The sequence below is a fragment of the Xenopus laevis genome, chromosome 3S (genome assembly GCF_017654675.1).
Source record: "Xenopus laevis strain J_2021 chromosome 3S, Xenopus_laevis_v10.1, whole genome shotgun sequence".
Lineage (NCBI taxonomy): Eukaryota > Metazoa > Chordata > Amphibia > Anura > Pipidae > Xenopus > Xenopus laevis.
This window is the reverse complement of record NC_054376.1, coordinates 11,580,308-11,602,687: the sequence shown is the minus strand read 5'-3', so window position 1 is coordinate 11,602,687 and position 22,380 is coordinate 11,580,308. Positions and strand designations below refer to the sequence as shown.

General features: G+C 38.8%; 1 protein-coding gene across 1 annotated transcript; it reads left to right on the top strand.

Annotated features, from left to right (window-relative positions):
• The first annotated feature begins 2,318 nt into the window (after positions 1–2,318).
• On the top strand, positions 2,319–22,119 carry sparc.S (secreted protein, acidic, cysteine-rich (osteonectin) S homeolog). Its single transcript, NM_001086121.1, is given in 10 exon segments — positions 2,319–2,442; positions 11,583–11,652; positions 11,733–11,786; positions 12,212–12,299; positions 12,380–12,501; positions 14,044–14,164; positions 18,503–18,636; positions 19,729–19,877; positions 20,029–20,177; positions 21,461–22,119. Coding segments are annotated over 9 exon segments (903 nt in total). The 5' UTR covers positions 2,319–2,442; positions 11,583–11,595; the 3' UTR covers positions 21,490–22,119.
• The last annotated feature ends 261 nt before the right edge of the window (positions 22,120–22,380 follow it).

Here is a 22,380-nt window from a genome sequence, read left to right as displayed (position 1 = left end):
AATGGGGGCCACTAGTCAAGATGGCTACAGTTTTTTAACTGTGGTAAGCAACCTACAGCCATAGCATGGTCACAACTCGCCACCCTCCCCCCAGAATTTTCTGCCCCAAAGCCACCACTTCTGGCCAGGGCCGCCATCAGGGGCGCACAGAGGATACTATCGTACCGGGCCCGGGCCTAAAGGGGCTTCAGGACTTCAACTTTGGCTCCTTTTGTGGCTTTGGGTCTTTTTTGCTCGCTTCGGGACTTCCGCTTCGGCTCCATCCATGCCTTCGGTTATTTTCACGGTTTAGGCTTTTCGGGACTTCGGCTCTTCGGGACTTTGGTGGTTCAGGACTTCAGCGGCTTAGGCATGGCTTCAATGCTGTCAAGGGGGGTCAGGCTATTTCAAAAAGTGCAGCACAGCCAGGCCCCCCTTGAGAGTACTGAAGCCATGCCTAAGCCGCTTTTTTATTAAACCCCTGGAACAAAAAGTATTATTTTAATACCCTATAAGCCCCTGTCACCAATGTTTTTTTAAAAAAAAATTCTCTGAGGTACCAATGTTTCTTTGTAAGGGGGGGCCAGGCGCCAATGTTCTTTTAAAAAAACAAAATTTTTATCGGGGGCGCTAGCACCAATGTTTTCTTTTAACTTATAGGGGGGCCCTGGTCAGCAATTATTTTTTTAACTTGTATTTGTGCCCTGACCACCAAAGTTTTTTTTAAAAAAAACTTTTATGGGGGACACTGGCTCCACTGTTTTTTTTTAAACTTATATCAATGGCTTTTTATAACTTGTGTATGGGGGGGTTACCCTTTTTAGCGCTGATGTCTGTGTGGTCTTTTAACTGTGGTGTGAGGTAGAATCTGGAGTGGGACTTGGGGGCTGGGGCTGGCCGGGGCCAAGGGGACCCAGAAAACTTTGTTGTACGGGGACCCGTGATTTTTAATGGCGGCTCTGATTCTGGCTCACATACACTAAAATTGGAAGTGCGTGATACTGACTTTCAACATGAAAGAGCATACACCCTCATTCGCCATAAGCCTAATGCTAGTCATGCATGGGCCAAAAAAATCTCATAACAAATATCTGGCAATAATTTATCCAAATATCTGTGGGGCAGGTTTGAAAATATTGTCAGACAAGGACCACATTGGTGCTTCATATGGTCCCTGTAGGCTCTAGGTATGAGATAATGATCCCTGTCCGACGATTGTATTAGCCCAACTTTCCTAGCTTGTGGGTGATAGGGTTGCCAATTTTATGGAAAGTTTTTACAGGCCAATGGTGAGGGCGGGAACAAAAGGAGCGGCCCATGATGCATAAGGGGCGGAGCCACATCTTGCAATGGCCATAAGGCCAAAAAAAAGTTTTGAGCTAATTGGGGGCTGGCCAAGGGCTTTTTTTTAAGGGTATTACAAATATACCGGCAGCTACATTGCCGGTAAATTTGTGATACCGGCCCTGGCCTTGGCAAGTGTTCTACCGGCCGGGTGGCAACCCTAGTGGGTGAACAAATTGGGCACCTTGTCTTCTGAGTGGGTCTTTATGTATGTGGTCAACTTCTCAGCTGCTGACAAGCGCTAGGAGTTATAAGCATGCAAAGTCTCTTTTTGGCTGGGGACTTAAAGGAAAACTATACCCCTAAAATGAATACTTGAGTAACAGATTATATCAAATTAAGTGGCATATTAAAGAATCTTATCAAACTGGAATATATATTTAAGTAAATCTTGCCCTTTTACATCAGCCTTGAACCACTATTTTTTGATGGTCTGTGTGTTGCCTCAGACATCACCTGACCAGAAATACTGCAGCTCTAACTGTAACAGGAAGAATTGTGGAAGCAAAAGACAGAACTCTGTTAATTGGCTCATGTGACCTAACATGTATGGTTTGATATGTGAACCTTGAATCCTACGATCCCATCGGGCTTGCCCTTATTTTTTAAAATTTTCTATTTATGATTTCACAATGGCACATACTATTAAAAAGTATATTATTCTGAAAATGGTTTATTTACATGTTTTACATCTGTTGCAATATATTTTTATAGAGACCTACATTGTTTGAGGGGTATAGTTTTCCTTTAGCTAGTACTAACGACAGTCCCTTCTATATACTGACTTTTTTTTCTTTTTTAATATATTTACTGGACATGTTTCCAAGTCTTACTTCTACTGCTCAGCTTGTACCAGTCCAGACAGATAAACAACCCATCCAAATATCACACACCCATTTCCTCACTCACTGAAGGGGCTCTGTGGAATGCTCTAGTCTGAGCAGGAGGGGCAGCAGGATGGGGTTAGGACAGCCTACCACTTAGAGAAAAAAAGAGAATGCGAAAAGCAGACGTCCTAGTCCCACCCAACCCTATTTGTGCTCCCTGCTAACCTATTCTGTAACTTTCAGATTTCTCCAGCCCATCAAGGAGCCTGACGTTTTTCTCCTCTGCTTCGAGGTACAGTATCAGCTATCATTTCTTCCTCTTTAAAAACAAGCTCGCTTTGCTGCCTTGCTTTCTAGCCTCAATACAGCTAACTATATACATTCCTTATGCTTTGATTTCCATCACCACCTCAAAACGTAGAGTTTAGGAATTCCTTGTGCAAAGGAATTATAATCTTCACCCTTTCCCAAGACTGTATAGCAGATATTTAGCTATTAAAGTATATAGATCTGGATATTATACTGACAAAAAAATCGTAGGTTTTTTGATGTTATCAAATGGAATGCAGATCATCCACTTAAAATACTTGTGCACACTTATGGCTGTTTATTCTTTATGAAGATATGGCATTGAACACTTACCACTGCCGCCAACTACCTTGGCTGGCAGTTTGATCAACGTTTTAAACTGCCACTTTATTTAATAAGTATTTACCAGGTTTCCAGTCAGTTTATAATAATGGGGTGGTGCATTCCATTAAAGCCCTCCATGATACATAAATGAATGTAGAGGATGGATATATATATATATATATATATATATATATATATATATATATATATATCTATATCTATATATATATATATATATATATCTATATCTATATATATATATATATATATATATATCTATATATATATATATATATATATATATATATATATATATATATATATATATATATATATATCCATAAACAACAATAAAGATCAAACCATAATTAAGTAATACACTAGATACAGTGTCAACTTTTCAAACACCAGATTTCAAATTCACTCATGTAGACATAATGTAGACATTATGTTGCCCTATAATCCTCCTTTTACCATTTTTCTAGATAATGCCAGGAATTAATGAAATGACCCCTGAGTTGTCTTTCAGACATCGTAGGGGAAGCTGCAGGGTTCTGACTTGTTTTTATCATAGGAATGCACAATGCAATACATGTTGTGGCATGAGTTATAGACCAGTGAAACATTCCTCCAGAGTTATTATTCTGTTCGTTAGTTATTGCCTCGTCCCGTTAAATTCATCAGGTGTTGGAACTACAGCATAACACCAACCAACTAATACTGATGACTAGTTCCCAAGGCAGAGAGAAAACATTCAGACCTACTGTAAATCAGTGTATTCCAAAGGATACTCATGTCTTATATGAACCCCAGCCTTGGAATCTAGATTGTTATCGGTATACACGGTTCTGCAGCTCAGCAGAGCGGTTTGGGTTGATCCTAGTGTTACAATCCTAATACTTGGCATAATCCAAGGTCAGTCAAAGGACCAAAGTTAATGGGAAATGTGCCGGTTCCCAAGGCACACTTCACAAATATATCAAAAAAATTCATAATTATAAAAATGGCAATTTATTTAAAAATGTATACTAAAAACATTTCAGCATGCTTACGAGTTTTTGTACCCTTCTGGCACTTACTCATAGGTGATTCATCTACGTGCGTGCCTGAGGGTATGAAATGTGTAAGGTTGATCTACGTGTTGTCTTGCTTTACATGTTTTTTTCTTCCTTTTCTCCCCTATCAATGGATTTGATGAGACTAATTAAGATGAACATCAAATTTGGCCCCTTTGTATAACTTCCATTTCTACCTGAGAACTGCAGGGACCTACAGTTTATAAACCCAGCACCAAGTAGTTAGTAGATTGAATTGTCAGTGCTCAGCGGGCCCCTCTAGCAGAAATGGGGGTTTAACACATCCATTGTTTGCCACATAAGCAGAAAATGGGGGATGGGAGGGACTGGAGAAAAGAAAGGAGGGGAAGGGGGGGTGATGTTTTATGGGAGAGAGAGACAACTTTTCCAAATGACTGCCTGGCTTCACTTGAGCATTACTCAGGCGCTCTGGAATGCCTGCTGTTATGGGAACAGTGTCAGGTCCTTCTCAGTTCGTAACGAGAAAGCAAATGTCACCCTATGCAATTTTCCAGTAGACGTTCATTAAAAAGTGTAAATGGTTTTGAAGTTATTTGTTAATGCCTTTCTGCCTTGACCCATGAAACAATGTTGCAGCAGTCCGTCCCCTTCCTAGGTGGCTTCTGCTGCACTGTTTCATGTGTCGCAGCCAGCAGTGCAGGGATTATAAATGCTGCTTTCAATAACGAATGCTACATTAGAATTAACTTGAAACCACTTCAAAGATTAATGAATGTATGTTGGAAAGTTTTTTCAAATTATATTTAGTTTCTCTTTTTAATTAAAGGGATACTGTCATGGGGCACATGTTTTTTTCAGTTAGTAGTGCTGCTCCAGCAGAATTCTGCATTGAAATCTGTTTCTCAAAAGAGCAAACAGATTTTTTTATATTAAATTTTGAAATCTGACATGGGGCTAGACATATTGTCAGTTCTCAGCTGCCCCCAGTCATGTGAATTGTGCTCTGATAAAATTCAGTCACCCTTTACTGCTGTACTGCAAGTTGGAGTGATATCACCCCCACCCTTTTCCCCCAGCAGCCTAAGAACAGAACAATGGGAAGGTAACCAGATAACAGCTCCCTAACACAAGATAACAGCTGCCTGGTAGATCTAAGAACTCAATAGTAAAATCCAGGTCCCACTGAGACACATTCAGTTACATTGAGTAGGAGAAACAACACCTGCCAGAAAGTGCTGGCTCTTTCTGGAAGTACATGACCAGGCAAAATGACCTGAGATGGCTGCCTACACGCTAATATTATAAATTTTAAAAAAAAACACTTGCTGGTTCAGAAATTAAATTTTATATTGTAGAGTGAACTATTTGCAGTAGCATTTAGCAATAAAAAACGACATCATAAAAATCATGTCACAATTCCTTTAATTAATGTCACAATGTCTCTTTATTTCATGTTCTTTCTAATTGTATCAGTGCTGATATTTTTATTTCAATGTGTGTCAATAAGCACAAGGCAATGGTCAATCTCTAACAACCTACAGCAACAAATATTTGTAGCGAATTTGCATAGCGAATTGCAATAGATTTTTTTTCTCTAATGAGGTAACAATAAAGGATGAATATATTGAAAACAGCTAACAATTGTTATAAAATGAAATATGTTCTTTGTATGTTGAGCTTTCTTCCTCTAAAGGGGTCAACTCTAGCATCAGTTCAGTGGCTTCCATTTGTGTTTATATCTTAAAGGTATCATAAAGTGTAAAGAGTGTTTATATGAAGGCAGAAGGAGCAGAGGAGGGTCATATACAAGCTAAATATACAACACACATCTGTCTAAACACAGTAAAAGGAATTAGGTATACAGAGTCAGGCTGTGCAGGGAACCGCTTCCTGTATATAACAAACTTTTCCAAAAAGCTTAAAACCCTTCTGCAGTCATCATAACTGTCCACATTTTCCCCCTTTGGGTGCCACAGTCTGCTCCTTCAATGTCAGACTGGCCCGCAGGGATACCAGGAAAACTCCCGGTGGGCCCAGGTGTCAGTGAGCCTCTTACTTCTAAACATTTAGCATATTTCATGGTCATTACCTATTTATTTATGGGAAAAAGATGCTTAATAATGTAAGCATAGAATATAGTAATAATATAGTAAGTAAATATAAAAGACTAGGAGAATAAAAAGGCTCAGTGAGGAGAGGCGAGATAATAGTTTGGAACAGTGGTGCAACTAGATGTTACTGGGCCCGACAGCAAATTTATTTTAGGGACCCCAACATAACTAGAGGTTGTCCATTTTTTAACCAATATAACAATACTTTTTCCCCAATATATGTTGAAATTGCTTATTATTTAGGGCCCGCTATACTTCCTTGGCCCCCTGCAACCGCAGGGTTTGATTCCTCTGTAGTTACGCCCATACCTCCCAACATTTTGGAAATAAAAAGATGGCCAAAAAGTTTTCGTGGGTAGTACAGCAAAAAAATTTGACCTCGCCCATTTTTTGTGCCCACACCCCCTAATTACCATGTTCTTTTTACAAAATCTGTCAGGTTATGAAATTTTGAACATATTTCTGTTTATTTCCCCAGTTATTACAGTTTTGCTAATGAAGGTGAATTGCCCTTTAAGCTGTGAGTCTAACTTTTCCCAAGGAACCTGTTATCTTATATTGTTACAATTACTTATTTGCTTACCTCGAAATCGTTACAAAAGTATCTTATCTGCAGCTGTGGCTGATCTGGGCTCCCTGCCAAAACCCAATTAAGTTAGAAACTTTGTTTTTTTTTCTGGCTGTTCAGTGCAGAGAAAAACGGGACTTTTCGAAATTGAAATTCAACCCTTGATAAATCTGCCCCTTAATGTAACACGAAGAATTGTGAAAGCAAAAGTCAGAAATTCGTCCATAATTGCCTCATGTGACCTAACACCCAGGAGGCGGCCCTTAATTGTTAAAATGGCAATTTTCGATTTAGGATTACCCAATGGCGCATACTACTAAGAAAGTATATTATTATGAAAATGGTTTATTACATGAAGCAGGGTTTTACACGTGTGCTGTTTCATGCAATATATTTTTATAGAGACCTAAATTGTTCGGGGGTAAAGTTTTCTTTCCCTCCCGGTGCTAGTGTCCTAGCGCTGATGGGGGGCAATTAAAAATAAAAACTGTTACCCCAACTAGAGTGCAGACTCTATTAGCCAGCACCTTTGATTGGGGATAATATTTTTTGCCCAAAAGGTGCCCTTTAAAGAAGAAGGAAAGGTTAAAATTTAGTAAACCTTATCAGAAAGGTCTATATAAATACACCAGTAAACCCACAAATTAATGCTGCTCTGAGTCTTCTGTCAAAAGAAACAGCACATTTCTTTCCTTCTATTGTGTACACATGGGCTTCTGTATCAGACTTCCTGTTTTCAGCTTAAACCTCCTCGCCCTGGGCGTGAGCATGCTCAGTTTGCTCCTCTCTCCTCCTCGGGCCGGAAGTGATGTCACACCAAGCTAACACGGCAGCTGCTATCCTAAATAAACAGAGAGCTTCTAGAGCTTTTTACTCAGTTATGGTAAAACATTCTATAGAATAAATATAGCATTCTAGCTTGCACTATTGCAGCTAATCAATTGGCAATAAAATGCCTCTTTAATCTGTTTGAAGCCTGTACAAACAGCTGAAGCACAGCTGCAGGGTCCTGCGGAAAAGTACTGATCTCAAAAGTGGAAAATTAAATACTGAACATCAATGTTCCATAAAATGTGACTAAAGCAATACTGTTCCCTCAACATTTCCAACACTATTCTGCATATTACAGGGAAATATCCCTCTACATGGCATAGATGCATGGTAATAGACTAGGTATTCCCTATATTACATGTTCAAGGCTCAGACTATAATAAAGATATGAACATGCATGTAACTTTTATATCATTACCTCAAGGAGCAGTACTTAGTTGACACTGGGGAACACATAATTAGTGATGGGCGAATTTGCGCTGTTTCGCAGAAAAATTCACGAATTTCGCGCAAAATTCGTGAAACGGCGCCGGCGTCTCGTTTTTGGCACCAGCGCTCGTTTTTGAAGCATAATAATACACAAAGTTATACCTTTCTTGTACACAAATGTGAATGTTTTTGGATGCATTCAGATGGGGTTTCCCAACTTTTTTTTTGCCTGTGAGACATTTTCAAATGTAAAGAGAGTTGGGGGCCAACACAAGCATTAAAATAGTACTGGGTGGTACCAAGTAAGTGCTGTGATTGGCTATTTGGTAGCCCCTATATGGACTGGCAGACTACAGGAGGCTCTGTTTTGCAGTGCACCTGGTGTTTACGGCACCAAAATTGCTTCCAAACCAGGAATTCAAAAATAAACACCTGCTTTAATAGCCACTGGGAGTATTATCAAAGGGGTTGGTGAGCAACATGTTGGTCATGAGCCACTGGTTGGAGATCACTGATTTAAAATTTGCATTTTCCACCAGCTAAGGCTGAGATCCTTTCACCGAATGTCTATGCTTGATTCATAGCTTGTTCCGTTAGGAGCTCTGCCACCATGATGCTTGCCAATAGGAACTCCACTGTCTAAACTGTGCCCAAAGTTAAAGGGGAACTATCGTGAAAATGAAAATGTAATTTAAGCTTCAGCATACTGAAATAAGATACTTTCTAAAAACAATCAATTAAAAATTCTGTACGGTTTCTGAATTAATCAAGTTCATCCTTACTATTCCTTTCTCAGCAAATGTTTTTCTTCATTCTCTCTTCATGCAGGAGTTGGGTGTCAGATAATCATTGACAGTTAGATCCAAAATATCTTATAGGGGGGCTCGTTTGCCTAGAAGATGTATAAGAGCTCACTCTATTAAAATCACCAGACATCATGTCTCTCTACATGCAGAATTTGTGCAGAAGGCAGTTATTTTGTTAGATTATGTTTGTACTGGAATCAGTTATTTGAGTGAGCTTTAATTCATCTGCAAGGAAAGGAAACCCCTCTACCTATAAGATATATTGGATCTAACTGTCAATGAATATCTGACACCCAACTGCTGCATGAAGACAGAATGAAGAAAAACAGATACCGAGAGAGGAATAGAGAACATAAACTAGTTTATTTAAGAAACAATGCAGAATATTTAATTGATTGTATTCACAAAGTTTCTTTTTTCAGTATGCTGAAGCTTAGATTAAATTTTATTTTTCACGATATTTCCCCTTTAAGTATTTCTAGACATGAACTAGGCACAAGAATAATAAAAACACAGCGAATTCTGTAACTCTGCCTCTGTAAGGACTATCCAGTGTTTTGCTGGGGAGCTAAGAGCCTGGACTGCTATGGCTGTATTTGTAGATCTCAGGTTTAGGGCTGAGAACATCTCTTCAGGGAATGATATCCTTGGCAAAGATAAAGAGAAATGGTTGTCTGAGTCTACATCAATAGTTTATGTAAAATGTGAGCTAGAATTTTAGGAAGTTTATTTATGAACAAATTTATATCCTCGTCCACCAGCTTCAGGGAAGGGGCCTTGTAGTGACCATAAAATTAACTTGCTACTACTGAAGAGGATCATTAAACCAGAGTGTATAGATAAAGGGGGAAATTCACTAAAGGGCGAAGTTACTTATGTTAGTGAAAATTCACCATCGTGACGTAATTTCGGGACTTCGCCGATTTACTAACGGGCTCAGGCGTAATTCGCTAGCGAAGGAGATAGACTCTAGTGCTACTTTGCACTCTTATGCCAGGCGAAGTTTCGCTCTGGCGAAAGAGCGTTACTTTGCAAATTCACTAAGATGTGCCGTTGACTCAACGTTACCTGTTCCGCCAGACTTGCCTTCGCCAGCTCAGACCAGGCGAAGTGCAATGGAATGTATAGGGCTTCTTCAATTTTTAGTTGAAAGTCCCAAAAAACGCTGGCGTCTTTTACTTTTTCAGGGTGATAGGCTGCATAAGTCCGTAAAATTTCTTTTGGGTACCCGGCACCCCCATACATTTCCTAACCTATGGCACATAAACTATACACTGGGCACATGTGTAGGGCAATATAACAACTTTATTTTATTTTATTAAAGTTTCCCAGGCTTGTGTAGTGTAATGTATTTGCTGCAACATATAAGTCCATTCAGCTTTATCTTCCCACCTTATACAAATTAGCCAACGCTAGAGGGACTTCGCTTTGCGCAGTAATGCTAGCGCAACTTCGCCAGAGTTAAGTGAATTAGCGTTGTCCTGGCGAATCTACGCCTGGCAAAGTGTTTTGATGTGAATGAAGCTGGTGCTGGCTAATTTCCGCAGATTACTGAGTTTGCCCCAAAGAGAACAATAAAAATGACTTATATGGATGAGGGTCCCATATAATATGCAACTTCAGAGAGTGTTTGTCTATCTGAGTTTGTTTAGATGGGCATCCAGGCATTTGGCTGTGACATTGAACTGCATTACGCAGCACAAAACCTGAAGTTGAAAAATAAACACAAATATATCAAGTTCAATCTTATAAGGCTCCTGTTTATGTTGCTGCAAAGGAAGGTAAGCCCCTGACCAGTTCAAATGTAAAATACAAGGATGTAAGAAGCAGGAGTGTTTCGGAGTACCCATTGTTGGAAAATATGAGGATATTACAAGTAACAAGTATCCATGACCTGTATAAAAGCACAAGGTCGAACTCCTTAGTGACTAATTAGATCCTTACATTTTACAATAGGGGGTACTTTATTCACTATATAAACAGATATGCTCAATAAAATAAGAACTGCTTGTCCCTTCAAAATGTTTTCATGCTCTGATCTAAATTTGATCAAATAATCTTGTTTATTTGCTTGGCATGACCAGAAGGGAATATTTTCTCCACCGATGAGTGTTTACTGCCAGTAATCTTCCAAGTAAAGCAGGGAGCTTACGTCTGATTGACTGGGATAGGAAGGTGGGGATGGTCTGTGATGCTGCCAGCCACAGCTGTAACTTTCCATCCAGAGCAATCAATGCCAAGAGAACTGAAGTGACTTAACCTTGTGCTCATTGAGGGATAGACATGCCTGCACCAAAAGAGCTGAAAGTCAACTCATTGTACATGGATGACTGCGTCCCTGGGAACAGCAGATCCAGTCAAAATATACAGTCTGGAAAGAGATTTGTGTGAATGATGTGACTAGACAGGAACATTGGTTAGAGAAAGCAATTAAAGAAACATAGCAACCAAAAATGCGAACAATCAAAAATTAAGCATTAGCGCTGAAGGAATATTCATCTGCTACTGTCGATTTCCTGTATGTTATGCCTTATCCAAGAGAATACATTCTCCCCTTAAATGGAAAAGACTGAAATAAGGCTATAGTAGTTACAGCAGATGGAATATCTGTGTGCATATAATTGTAAACAATATAAGTGTTTTATGCAAGTGCATTCTTGTGGTGAAATTGGATGTGTGTTTACTAGGGATGCACCAAATCCAGGATTCGGTGCGGGATTCGGCCAGGATTCTGCCTTTTTCAGCAGGATTCGGGTGAATCCTTCTGGCCAGCCAAACCGAATCCGGACGGGGATGGAAATCGTGTGACTTTTTGTCACAAAACAAGGAAGTAAAAAATGTCCTTCTTTTGCGAAGGATTCCGGGGTTCAGCTGAATCCAAAATAGTGGATTCGGTGCATCCCTAGTGTTTACAATGTATATTGAGAAGTAACTTCTCTTATATATTTTTCATTATGCAAAATTTTAGATCATTTATGTAAGAAAAGATTTTAATAATAATAATTATATTTTTTTAGGTCTGACTTCAGAATGAGGGTCTGGGTCTTTTTCGTCTTGTGCCTGGCTGGCAAAGCACTAGCTGCCCCTGTGAGTATTCTGCTGGCGTCTATACATATATTTTGTATGTGTGGGTCCTTAATTATAACATTTTTGTTATCTCCACCCAGCAACAGGATGCTTTGCCAGAAGAGGAAGAGGTGATAGAAGATGTTCCAACAGAGGTAGGACTGCAATCATGATCTCAAGTTGGACACTGGTTAATTTTTGAGGGTTTATTCTTTCTTCAGTCTCTTACTTGGCAAGAGGTCCTGTGTTGTCTGTATTGTAATTAAAATGAATAAACTATTGGTAACACATTAGGGATATATGTCATTACATGGAATTGGCTAGGAAACAGATCTTTTCTTCCTTCCTCCTACTACAGTAGACCCGTATATTCTAACTGCTGAATGGTTTATATGGGTTACTGAATTATATCAGTTGACCTCTATTGTGACCTCTATTGTGACCATTTTACTTCTTTACTCTTCCTGAATTAGTTATCCATTGCTCAGTTACTCTTTAATAGGCAATCATAGACACTTACATCTTTGTAATTACCGTCACTTCAACATTGTTTATAGTCTCCCTCTTGTTCTTGTCATAGGAGACCGTGGGAGTTAATCCTGTGCAAGTTGAAGTTGGGGAGTTTGATGATGCAATCAATGAGGAGGAAGAGGAAGAGCCATCTGAGAGTAAGACTATTTTCTAACCATCTAAGATTGTTTTAACTTTTATTTGTATTTCATTTTTATTTATTTCTCTTTTCTGATAGATCCATGTCTGAACCATCATTGCAAACATGGCAAAGTTTGTGAAGTAGATGAAAGCAACACCCCAATGTGTGTGTGCCAAGACCCATCTACCTGCCCAGCCACCGTAGGAGAGTTTGAGAAGGTTAGTACAAGAGACGGCATATATTGTGAGTTAATGGGATGCATAACCTGTTGATTAAATTGGGTTCCTTTTACATCAAAATGTAGTTAGAGAGAGGGCCAATTATTTGCTCTAACCCACATATTTGTGCCAGACTTCATTAAATAAAGGTGTCATACCAAAATTAACTATTTTGCATAATACGAATACCTTAGAACAGAAGTCTTTAGTTAAAGGCCTAAGGTATTTGAATGTAGTCATCTTTGGAATTTTTATGGCCCCAGCTAAGCCAAAGGTTTCAGTTATGCTTTTGTGGGACATTTTTATTTTAAAACCATTTACTTGACTTACGTATACTGTATATGCTAACAAAATAGTAGAGTTCTGCCTTAGAAGGCCCTATATTAGGCTGAGGGTACGGGGAGCATTGGCTTTCCTGTTCTCAGACTACATTTAATTTGTAGACGGAGAGAAGCAGATCCACCCCTGCCCCAGCTCTATTGATCTGCACAGCTTTCTCTTGCGTATATACAGAAGCAGCAGAGCCTACCCTGAAAACATGATAGTAGGCATTTTTGGGCCAACCTCCTCTCCGCTGCATCTGCTTAAATGCAAGCGGAAGTTGTACTTTTCAATGCAGATCAGCACGGGAGCTGGGACACGGAGCGGATCTGCTTCTCTCAACCTGCAAAAAAGGCAATGGCATTTAAACAGCCCTGATTTAATGAGCCTGTATGGATGATAAACCCTTTTTAAAGAACTTCAAGCAAAACAATTTGCTTTATGGTTTTATAGCAGACACAACAAAACTGCTGTTATAATAAGACTGTTTCATCTCATCCATATCTCGGAAGAGTGGATCAGTCACAAACAAAACAGCACCTGTACACCTGAATTGAAACCAGCCATCCAAAATAGCTGTGTTGCAAAATCACAACAAAACAGCATGAGGCTTGTACTGTCTCATTCATTATTTATGACATCTTAGCAAACAAAAAAAAATAACTTTTGGTAAAACATTGACACTATATATACTGTATATTTACTGATTGTCTCAAGGGTTTTTAGTACAGTTCCTTGGTATAATTAGATCAAGTTTGAATGAGCACAACAACTTATTTATTTATAGACTCTGCTGTCACTGAGTGTTATTGGTTTTTATGCTGTGGACTGAATATGCTTTCAGCCGGGCATACCCAATGGCGCACTCAGGAGTTCATTACCCTTCAGAAGGGGCCTCCCTCTCCTGCCTTAGCTTATATACACACAATGCTTTTAATATGTGTTCAAGGTGTGCAGTGTTTAAGTACTTCTTACATGCTATCCAATGGGGCACCTATATTTATATTAAGGCCAGATGTTAGGCAAATGCGCAATGCATGTTATTTAGGTTACTATATAACCCATGAAAAAAAGGCCTCAAATGCAGGGCTCCATAAACATATTTTATAAGCCCTGTTGAGTCTGTATGCCGACTGTTCACCCTTACTGTGTGGTCCCATGTGGTTGATCAGATTTGGCTATTTGTGCTCTCACATGAGTTTCTCTAAAAATCTCCTACAGGTCTGTGGCACAGACAACAAGACCTATGAATCTTCTTGCCATTTCTTTGCAACCAAATGCACCCTGGAAGGGACAAAAAAAGGCCACAAGCTGCATCTGGATTATATTGGACCATGCAAATGTAAGTCGGCATATATAATATTGAGAGGGTTCGGGATACACCTTACTGATAATATTTAAGTTACACCTCCATTGTAATCCTTCTCTTAAAACTTTACAAACATCTTATTCTTATAATTTAGATTAAGGAAGTCTACCAAAATATGGGCTCCAAACCATAGCTTTGTAAGTGAAAAGTTTGCTCAATGGCTGGCATTTTTCTCTACTACATTATACATATTTGAGTAAGGGACACTAAGGGGCACATTTACTCAGTTCGAGTGAAGGAATAGAATAAAAAAAACGTTGAATTTTGAATGTTTTTTTTGGCTACTTCGAACATCGAATTGGCTACTTCGACCTACGACTTCGACTTCGAATCGAACGATTCAAACTAAAAATCGTTCAAATATTTGACCATTCGATAGACGAAGTACTGTCTCTTTAAAAAAACTTCGACCCCCTACTTCACCACCTAAAACCTACCGAGGTGCAATGTTAGCCTATGTTCCCCATAGGCTTTCTAACAATTTTGTAGTCGAAGAAAAATGGTTCGATCGATGGATTAAAATCCTTCGAATCAAACGATTTTTCGTTTGATCGAACTATTTGCGGATTTACATTAGACCATATGTAAATCTGCCCCATACCAAATGGAAGACAGCCAACCTGACCTTTTTGGGTAGAGCATATCTTATCAAAATGATATACTTACTCAAATTGCTATATAAAATCCAGATGTTGCTCTACTATCTTAAATACAAAGATCTTAAACTAGCAAACAAAGTATTCTGGGAATTTATTTGTGCAGGAAAAATACCCTAAATTACAATGTTTAAGTTCCAACAACTAAAAGTAAATGGAGACATTCATTTTCCAAACCTACTATCCTACAACAAGGCTGCGTCATGTTGGGGACTTGATATACAGTATGACACCTGCACATATAGCAACTGAACACAGCCTCATGGGAACACCATACATCAACTCTTTGCTTCACACATCACCTAATGAGCTAATAACTACCCAAACAAATCTACTATTTATTCACCTGGCGTAATGTCAGGCACAGACACAAGGTCACCCAAAACCTCTCCTTATATCTACCCTGAACAGGAAATAAGGACTTCCCCAGTGGTCTAATGACTAATATCTTTATAAAAATGGAAACAAGGCAGACTACACTGCATCAGGGTTATACTAAATAAAAACCTTGTAACCATGATGTTTGTAGAAGCAACAGCCAAATTCTCTTTTCTCCATACCCAACACTTTTATTTCACACAAGTCATCCACTATGCGAGGAATGTTTTACAAAAGGATGACCGCCAAGACCTCTCTTTCCCCCTAAATTATATAGAAAGGAGGCAACCCCCTTAAGTTAATGCCAAATGATGGCCTTACAGCTCTTACATCAATCCTATCTAACTCCATTAAGAAGAAAAAACCCACCAAGACAAATTAAACTTTAAAATTGCAAAGCCTTCATTAAGAAATAACTTACTGAAACTCCACTTCCACTTCGATGTTTACTAACGAGTTTTCTTTTTTCAATTTTTTTGATGTTACTGGTCCATTATGGATGCCAAGATAAAGAGGCCTCCCTACCCCCATTGTATCTGGCTATGCCCAGTCATTCAAAACCCTATGATCAAAAGTGTACGATTACTGGCACCAGTTAAATAAGGAAAAATTCAAACCCAACATTGATTTCAGCAAAATCACTGGGGGCACAAGTAACCAAAGCCAACAATGCCCTTGCAGAAAGACTGGCCAAAACGACCAGGAAAGTCATACTACAGGAATGTCTCTCCACCACCTATACAATTTGTCAAACAAGCTTCACTTCCTATTTCACATGGAATTGTTGGAGTAATCCACCAACAATGTAACACAAACATATCCATTTTTTGACATCTGGTCCACCTATATCCTACACCTCCCCCCAAACATTAGACAAATGACAGCCAATACATTTCGATATACAACCTGGTACAACCTAGAATATCTATGGGGCAACAACCCCCTTATACTTACTATAACTCCCCCTGGTTGAAAACAGCAGTTTCTGTCTCCCAGGATCCACCAAATCACAGACAACAGGTACCTACTCAGACAACCATGTCTAGATTTGGTCAATGTATTAATGGTCTATGCTTAGTGATGGGCGAATTTGTCCCAAAACGTGAATTTTGACGCCCACGTCAATTCGAGACAATTTTGATGCTCTCGTCAGTCAATGGGCGTCCGAATAATGTTGACGTGAACGGCTTTTCCAATCCACATCCAAAATTTTTGGAATTTATTCGCCCATAACTATCTATGCTGATTTTATGATATGTTAACTGTTTTTTGCTCTTCTATTTTCCTTTAATGTTTTAATGCTGGATTCCTATTATATCCACACGGTAGCGTGGCACCCCCCCCCATGTGCATGTTAGCCAACGACCCCTCTACATACATTCATTACCTTCTCAATAGATCTTGTACTACAGCCACATCTATTATAACTGTCATGGACTGAAAGTCTTATATGAACCGAAAAGCTCTGTTGAGACCCCACCTGTAACACTGTCATGATGAATAGCAATTCTGATATCTGAAATCCTGTTGTTTGAAAAAAAAAATCTAAATAAAAACAATATTAAAAAAAAAAAGTAAGGGACAGTATGCAGGAGCTCAAGTAAACCCTGTATACTGTATATAGGCACTGACTTTCTTTTGCAGACTTATGAAATGAAGCCTCTTGTTTTACTTGGAAGTCCCTTATATGTGAATATGAAATGTGAATGTCTGGATGAGGAAAAAAAAACAGACAGAGTGTACCCAGAAAACATATACGTTATAATGAAGCTGATATCCATGTTAGGCTGATAATTTATCTAGGCAGCATTCAGATTTTCCACTGAAGTGAGTCAGTCCCCCAGGAGAAATAGACTTTGTTTTTCTGGTCTGAGCTTGTGTACTTTTCCCATAGGGGATGTGTAATTTCCAGCTGGAGTTTGTGAACCTTGGATTTCCTGTTGGCGCAGCTCTCCCACTCTGTAGGGGGCTACCCTTGGGGCTTACACATATTCAACTTATACACCGATGTGTTGCTGCCTGCCCTTTGCATTTTGTACAACAGTTAGGTGGCTTTGGGTCTTAGAGTAAGTCTTGCGCTAAGAATGTGTAACATGATATGGAATAGTGGAGAATACTCTCGCAAACAAAGAAAGCTCTGTGAGCCATTCCATTAGGTATTCCTTCTTCACTGTTACAAAAAATTCCCCTGGGAGTTTTTGGGAGGCCTGGTTGTGAAGCAATGCACTGTTGTGTCTTAACAAAAATAGTATAGTGGTTGCTATGATCAGGGACACTAGTATGATGGTTGTTATGCCAGAATGTTAGCAAAGATTAATAGGAAAATAGCAAATCCAGCAGCACACAGAGGTGGAGAAAAATAATGATTGCACCAAAAACAATAAAGGGGTTATTTATCAAAACCAGAATTTTTCACATTATTTTATTTTAAAAAAGTCCGACCAAACTGGAATTTGACCTTATTTATTATTTAAAAAAAGCTAGATCGGGGGAAAACTCAAGCGAAAATCCGAATCGTACGGGGGTTTTTTTTGGATTCTCTTCCAGAATTGCTCGATTTTTTTTAAATTTTACAGATTTTTTTTTGCCAGAAAATATTTGGATTTTCAGGCTCAATCCAGCCCAAACCACAAAAACTTCCATATAGGATAGGTAGGACCTCTCCCATTGACTTATAAACAAGCTCAGCATGTCTGAGATGGTGGCTTTTTGGATTCTGACTTTTTGCAGCCTGGAGGTATAATAAATCTCGAAAAATTAGAATTTTATTTTAGTTTTTGGCATTCAGACTTTAATAAATAACCCCCTTACTGTTTTCATGCTTACCACAAGTCCTTTATTATGCCATGGCTACATAGCAGCTTCTATATAAATTCCTTTAAGAATCAATTACTGATATTCTAGGTGGGTGGGGGGAAATCAATTATCCTAAATGGCTTCTCTATATAATTTATAGTTTCTCCTGGGTGTAAAATACTTAGAACAGAACATCCTTTAAATTTTCCGTATAATAGAGAAATTCATAATTATAGTAACATGCTAAAAAATCTCCTAAAACAACTAACAACTGGGCCAAGTCTCCATGTGATTTCTGGAAGGCTCTCCAGTACTCATACATTTGCTTATTTCTGGATTTTATAAGTTAATGGAACAAAGTATCTCATTGCTAATGAGGCAAATGTATTCCCCACCTTGGCTGCAGTTTGGAGCTCAGAGCTGCCATCTAGATAATCCGTTCCGCTGCAAATGTAACAATGCTTGCTCTTTATACTTACAGACATCGCTCCCTGCTTGGACAACGAGCTGAGCGAATTCCCCATGCGTATGCGTGACTGGCTCAAGAATGTTCTGGTCAGTCTCTATGAGAGAGACGAGAACAACAACTTACTGAATGAGAAGCAGAAACTGAGGGTGAGTTAATAAAAAAAAAGGGAACAGAAAGTAGAACGTGCCTCATTTAGAAAGGTGTTTCACCTTTACGTGAACACTTAGGGCAGATTTATCAAGGGTCGAAGTGAAAATTTAAATTTAGAATTTAGAATTTTACAAATTCGAATTTTCAAGTTTATTTATGGCCAAAACTGACAAATTCAACTAAGGAATTGTTAAAATTTGATTTGAATATTTTTTAAAAAAATCGAATTTGCCACCTTAAACCTGCCGAATTGCTGTTTTAGCCTATGGAAGATGTCCTGGGATCAATTTGGAGTAGTTTGCAGCCTTCCTGACATTCGAGTTTTAAAAATCAAATCTAATTCGTTTCGAATTTTCGGGTCGATCCTATTCCTGAGTTTTAAAAATATTTAACAATAAATGTATCAAGGATAGAATTTCTAATTCATCGGAGTTTATGTTAAAATAAACTCCCATGAACTAGAAAATCGACCCTTGATTAATCTGCCCCTTACTATGTTATAAAGTGGCTCATGCTAAGCATCTTTTCAGCTGGTCTTCATTTTTTTATAGTGTTTGAATTATTTGCCACCTTCTTCTTCTGACTCTTTCCAGCTTTCAAACGGGGGTCATTGGCCCCATCTAAAAACAAAAAATGCTTTGTAAGGCTACAAATTCATAGTTATTGCTACTTTTTATTGCATATTTCTATTCAGACCGTCTCCAGTTCATATTCCAGTCTCTTATCCATATCAATGCATCTTTGCCAGGGTAATTGGGACCTTGGCAACCAGATTGCAAACTAGAGAGCTGCTAGAGAGCTGCTGACTAAAATGCTAAATAACTCAAAAACCTCAAATAATGAAAAATGAAAAGCAATTACAAATTGTCTAAGAATATCAACTCCTTCAAAGGGAACATAACCTACAGCTCCCAGTATACTCCTACACATTATTCAGTTCAACTAAAACAAGCTACCTACATTCCTCTGCTACTTGCAGTTGAATCCTCATATAGGTTCCAATACCCTAAACCACTTACCTTGGGAATGTCTTTCATGAGTTTGCGAGTTCCTGAACTGAAACCTGTTGTGTCCATCTAATGTACCAGGTGAAGAAGATCCATGAGAACGAGAAGCGCTTGGAAGCTGGAGACCACTCTATGGAACTGCTGGCCCGTGACTTTGAGAAGAACTACAACATGTACATTTTCCCTGTACACTGGCAATTTGGCCAGCTGGATCAGCACCCCATTGATGGGTAGGTAAACCCTTTGAAGTGTGAACTGTGTATAATTATCCTGAAGTGCCATGATAATATTCCAGTTCTCAAACAATTTACATATTCATTTATAAATATACATATTTCACTATTGCAAATAAATAACTAACCATGAACAACCCCTATACAGGTACCTTTCCCACACCGAGCTCTCTCCCCTTCGTGCCCCATTGATCCCCATGGAACACTGCACCACCCGCTTTTTCGATGAGTGCGACACTGACAACGATAAATACATTGCCTTAGAAGAATGGGGCAATTGCTTTGGAATCAAGGAACGTAAGTACTGAGGCCAATGTAAAAAAATATTTTTGGTCTTGATCACCCTTATAACCCATCTAGGCCAACAGAGGGGTTCTGTAATCATATAAAGACACAAGGCTGCAGGCTGAGTTATACAGGGAACTCTGAATATCACTCATGTATTATAAGGAATAATGTACCCTCTACTGTAAATTATAAGGACATTACAAGTCATTGAGGGGTTCTGTGTCCATATAAAGGCACAAGGCTGCAGGCTGAGTTATATAGGGAACTCTGAGTATCACTCATGTATTATAAGGTATAATGTACCCCCTACTGTAAATTATAAGGATATTAGAAGTCACTGAGGGATTCTGTGACCATATAAAGGCACAAGACTGCAGGCTGAGTTATACAGGGAACTCTGAGTATCACTCATGTATTATAAGCGATAATGTACCCCCTACTGCAAATGATAAGGATATTAGAAGTCACTGAGGGGTTGTTCTGTGACCATATAAAGACACAAGGCTGCAGGCTGAGTTATACAGGGAACTCTGAGTATCACTCATGTATTATAAGGGATAATGTACCCCCTACTGCAAATGATAAGGATATTGGAATTCACTGAGGGGTTCTGTGACCATATAAAGGCACAAGGCTGCAGACTGAGTTATACAGTATCACTCATAAACATTATCCTTTATAAGACTATTACAAATCATAATTGCTTGAGCATTTGGCGCAGAGGTCCACCTGTTACTATTCCACATTTGCCCAATTGCGCGCTTTTCATTCATTAGTGTTAAGATTGATTTAAGTATTAAATTATAAGGATATGAGAAGTCACTGTGGCCCTACAAAAGTCTCATGTACTTAAATAAGTGTTATTACAGTCTGAGATTACTTCAGATATACTTGAAGAAGATGAAAGTGCAGGTATAAGATTTATCATACAGAATGCTTGGGTGATTCAGGATTTCCAGATGAGGGATCTTTCTCCATACAGCTAAAAAAACATTTAAACATTAAAATGGTTAGGATTGTTTTGCGATCAGTATTAACCCATGCAGTACAAGGTACTGTTTTTTTTATTTCACAGAAAAAGGAAATAATCTTTAGAAATTAGAATTATTTGCTTTAAATGGAGTCTATGGGAGATGGCCTTCATGGAATTTGAACCTTTCAGGATAATGGGTTTCCAGATACCTGTACTGATAATTAGTGATGACATTACTAATCACTGTTCATAAGAATACATTTTCATGACGTGTGCATATTTCTCCCTTTTAACTCTTTGTATCCCTTTTTTCTTGCAGAGGACGTGGATAAGGACATGATCGTCTAAGCAACACCGACGGGCTCTTGTCTGTAGAACTTTTATTCGTGTCATATTTTATTTTGTATCTCCTCTTTTCACCCTTTAGTTTGGAATATTTGTCTATCGGGGTTGGGCAGCAAAGGTGCTAACTTAGAAAATGTTATTAATGGTGCTAAAATGAACAAGTAACAGCAAAAGGAGGAAAATCACAGCGTTGTCCCCACTAGCTCTGAAATCCAATGTCTGGCCAGTTTAATGCTTATCTTTTCCTTTCATAGACTGTCCAACTCCTAGTGCCATCTTCATTCTAAATCAGAGACTCTTCCTTTTTAATCTGTTGTTGTTATGTCTTCTGGAAAACAGAGTGTTAAAGCAGGACTTTAACCCCTTTGTCTGCTGGAGGTCCCCTCCAAGTGCTGGACTAGCCCTCTAGCAATGAAGGGGTTAACCCCCGACTGGATGCAGCGGGTAGGAGTTTGGAGGGATTCCCAACAAGGAAGGTGGAGGAGAAGGGCTGTCCAGGGCCAAGGGGGTTCAGCCTGACCAATATTAGAAAACAGTTCTGCCACAATGTCTCTATATTTTATTTAGACAATTCAGCCCAAGTTCCTCAAAATGTCTGCGCACCTCTCCACTCAGAGAATAAACAATGAAAAATGTCTCTTTTTTTCCTTTGTTATATCCCTGCACTCTCGCTCTGTGTTCCACGCTTGCCAGTGTCACCCTGTAGAGAAATAAAATATTTCATAGGTGCCTCTTTTAAAAAGGCATCACCTTGTACCTGCAAAGTGATTTGAGGATATGGTAAATTTGATCATAAAAATTAAAACAATACATTTTAGAATTGTAACAAAAAAATTACAAAAATCTTTACAACAATCTTTAGCATTTGGGGGATTTTACACGTATCTGACCCAT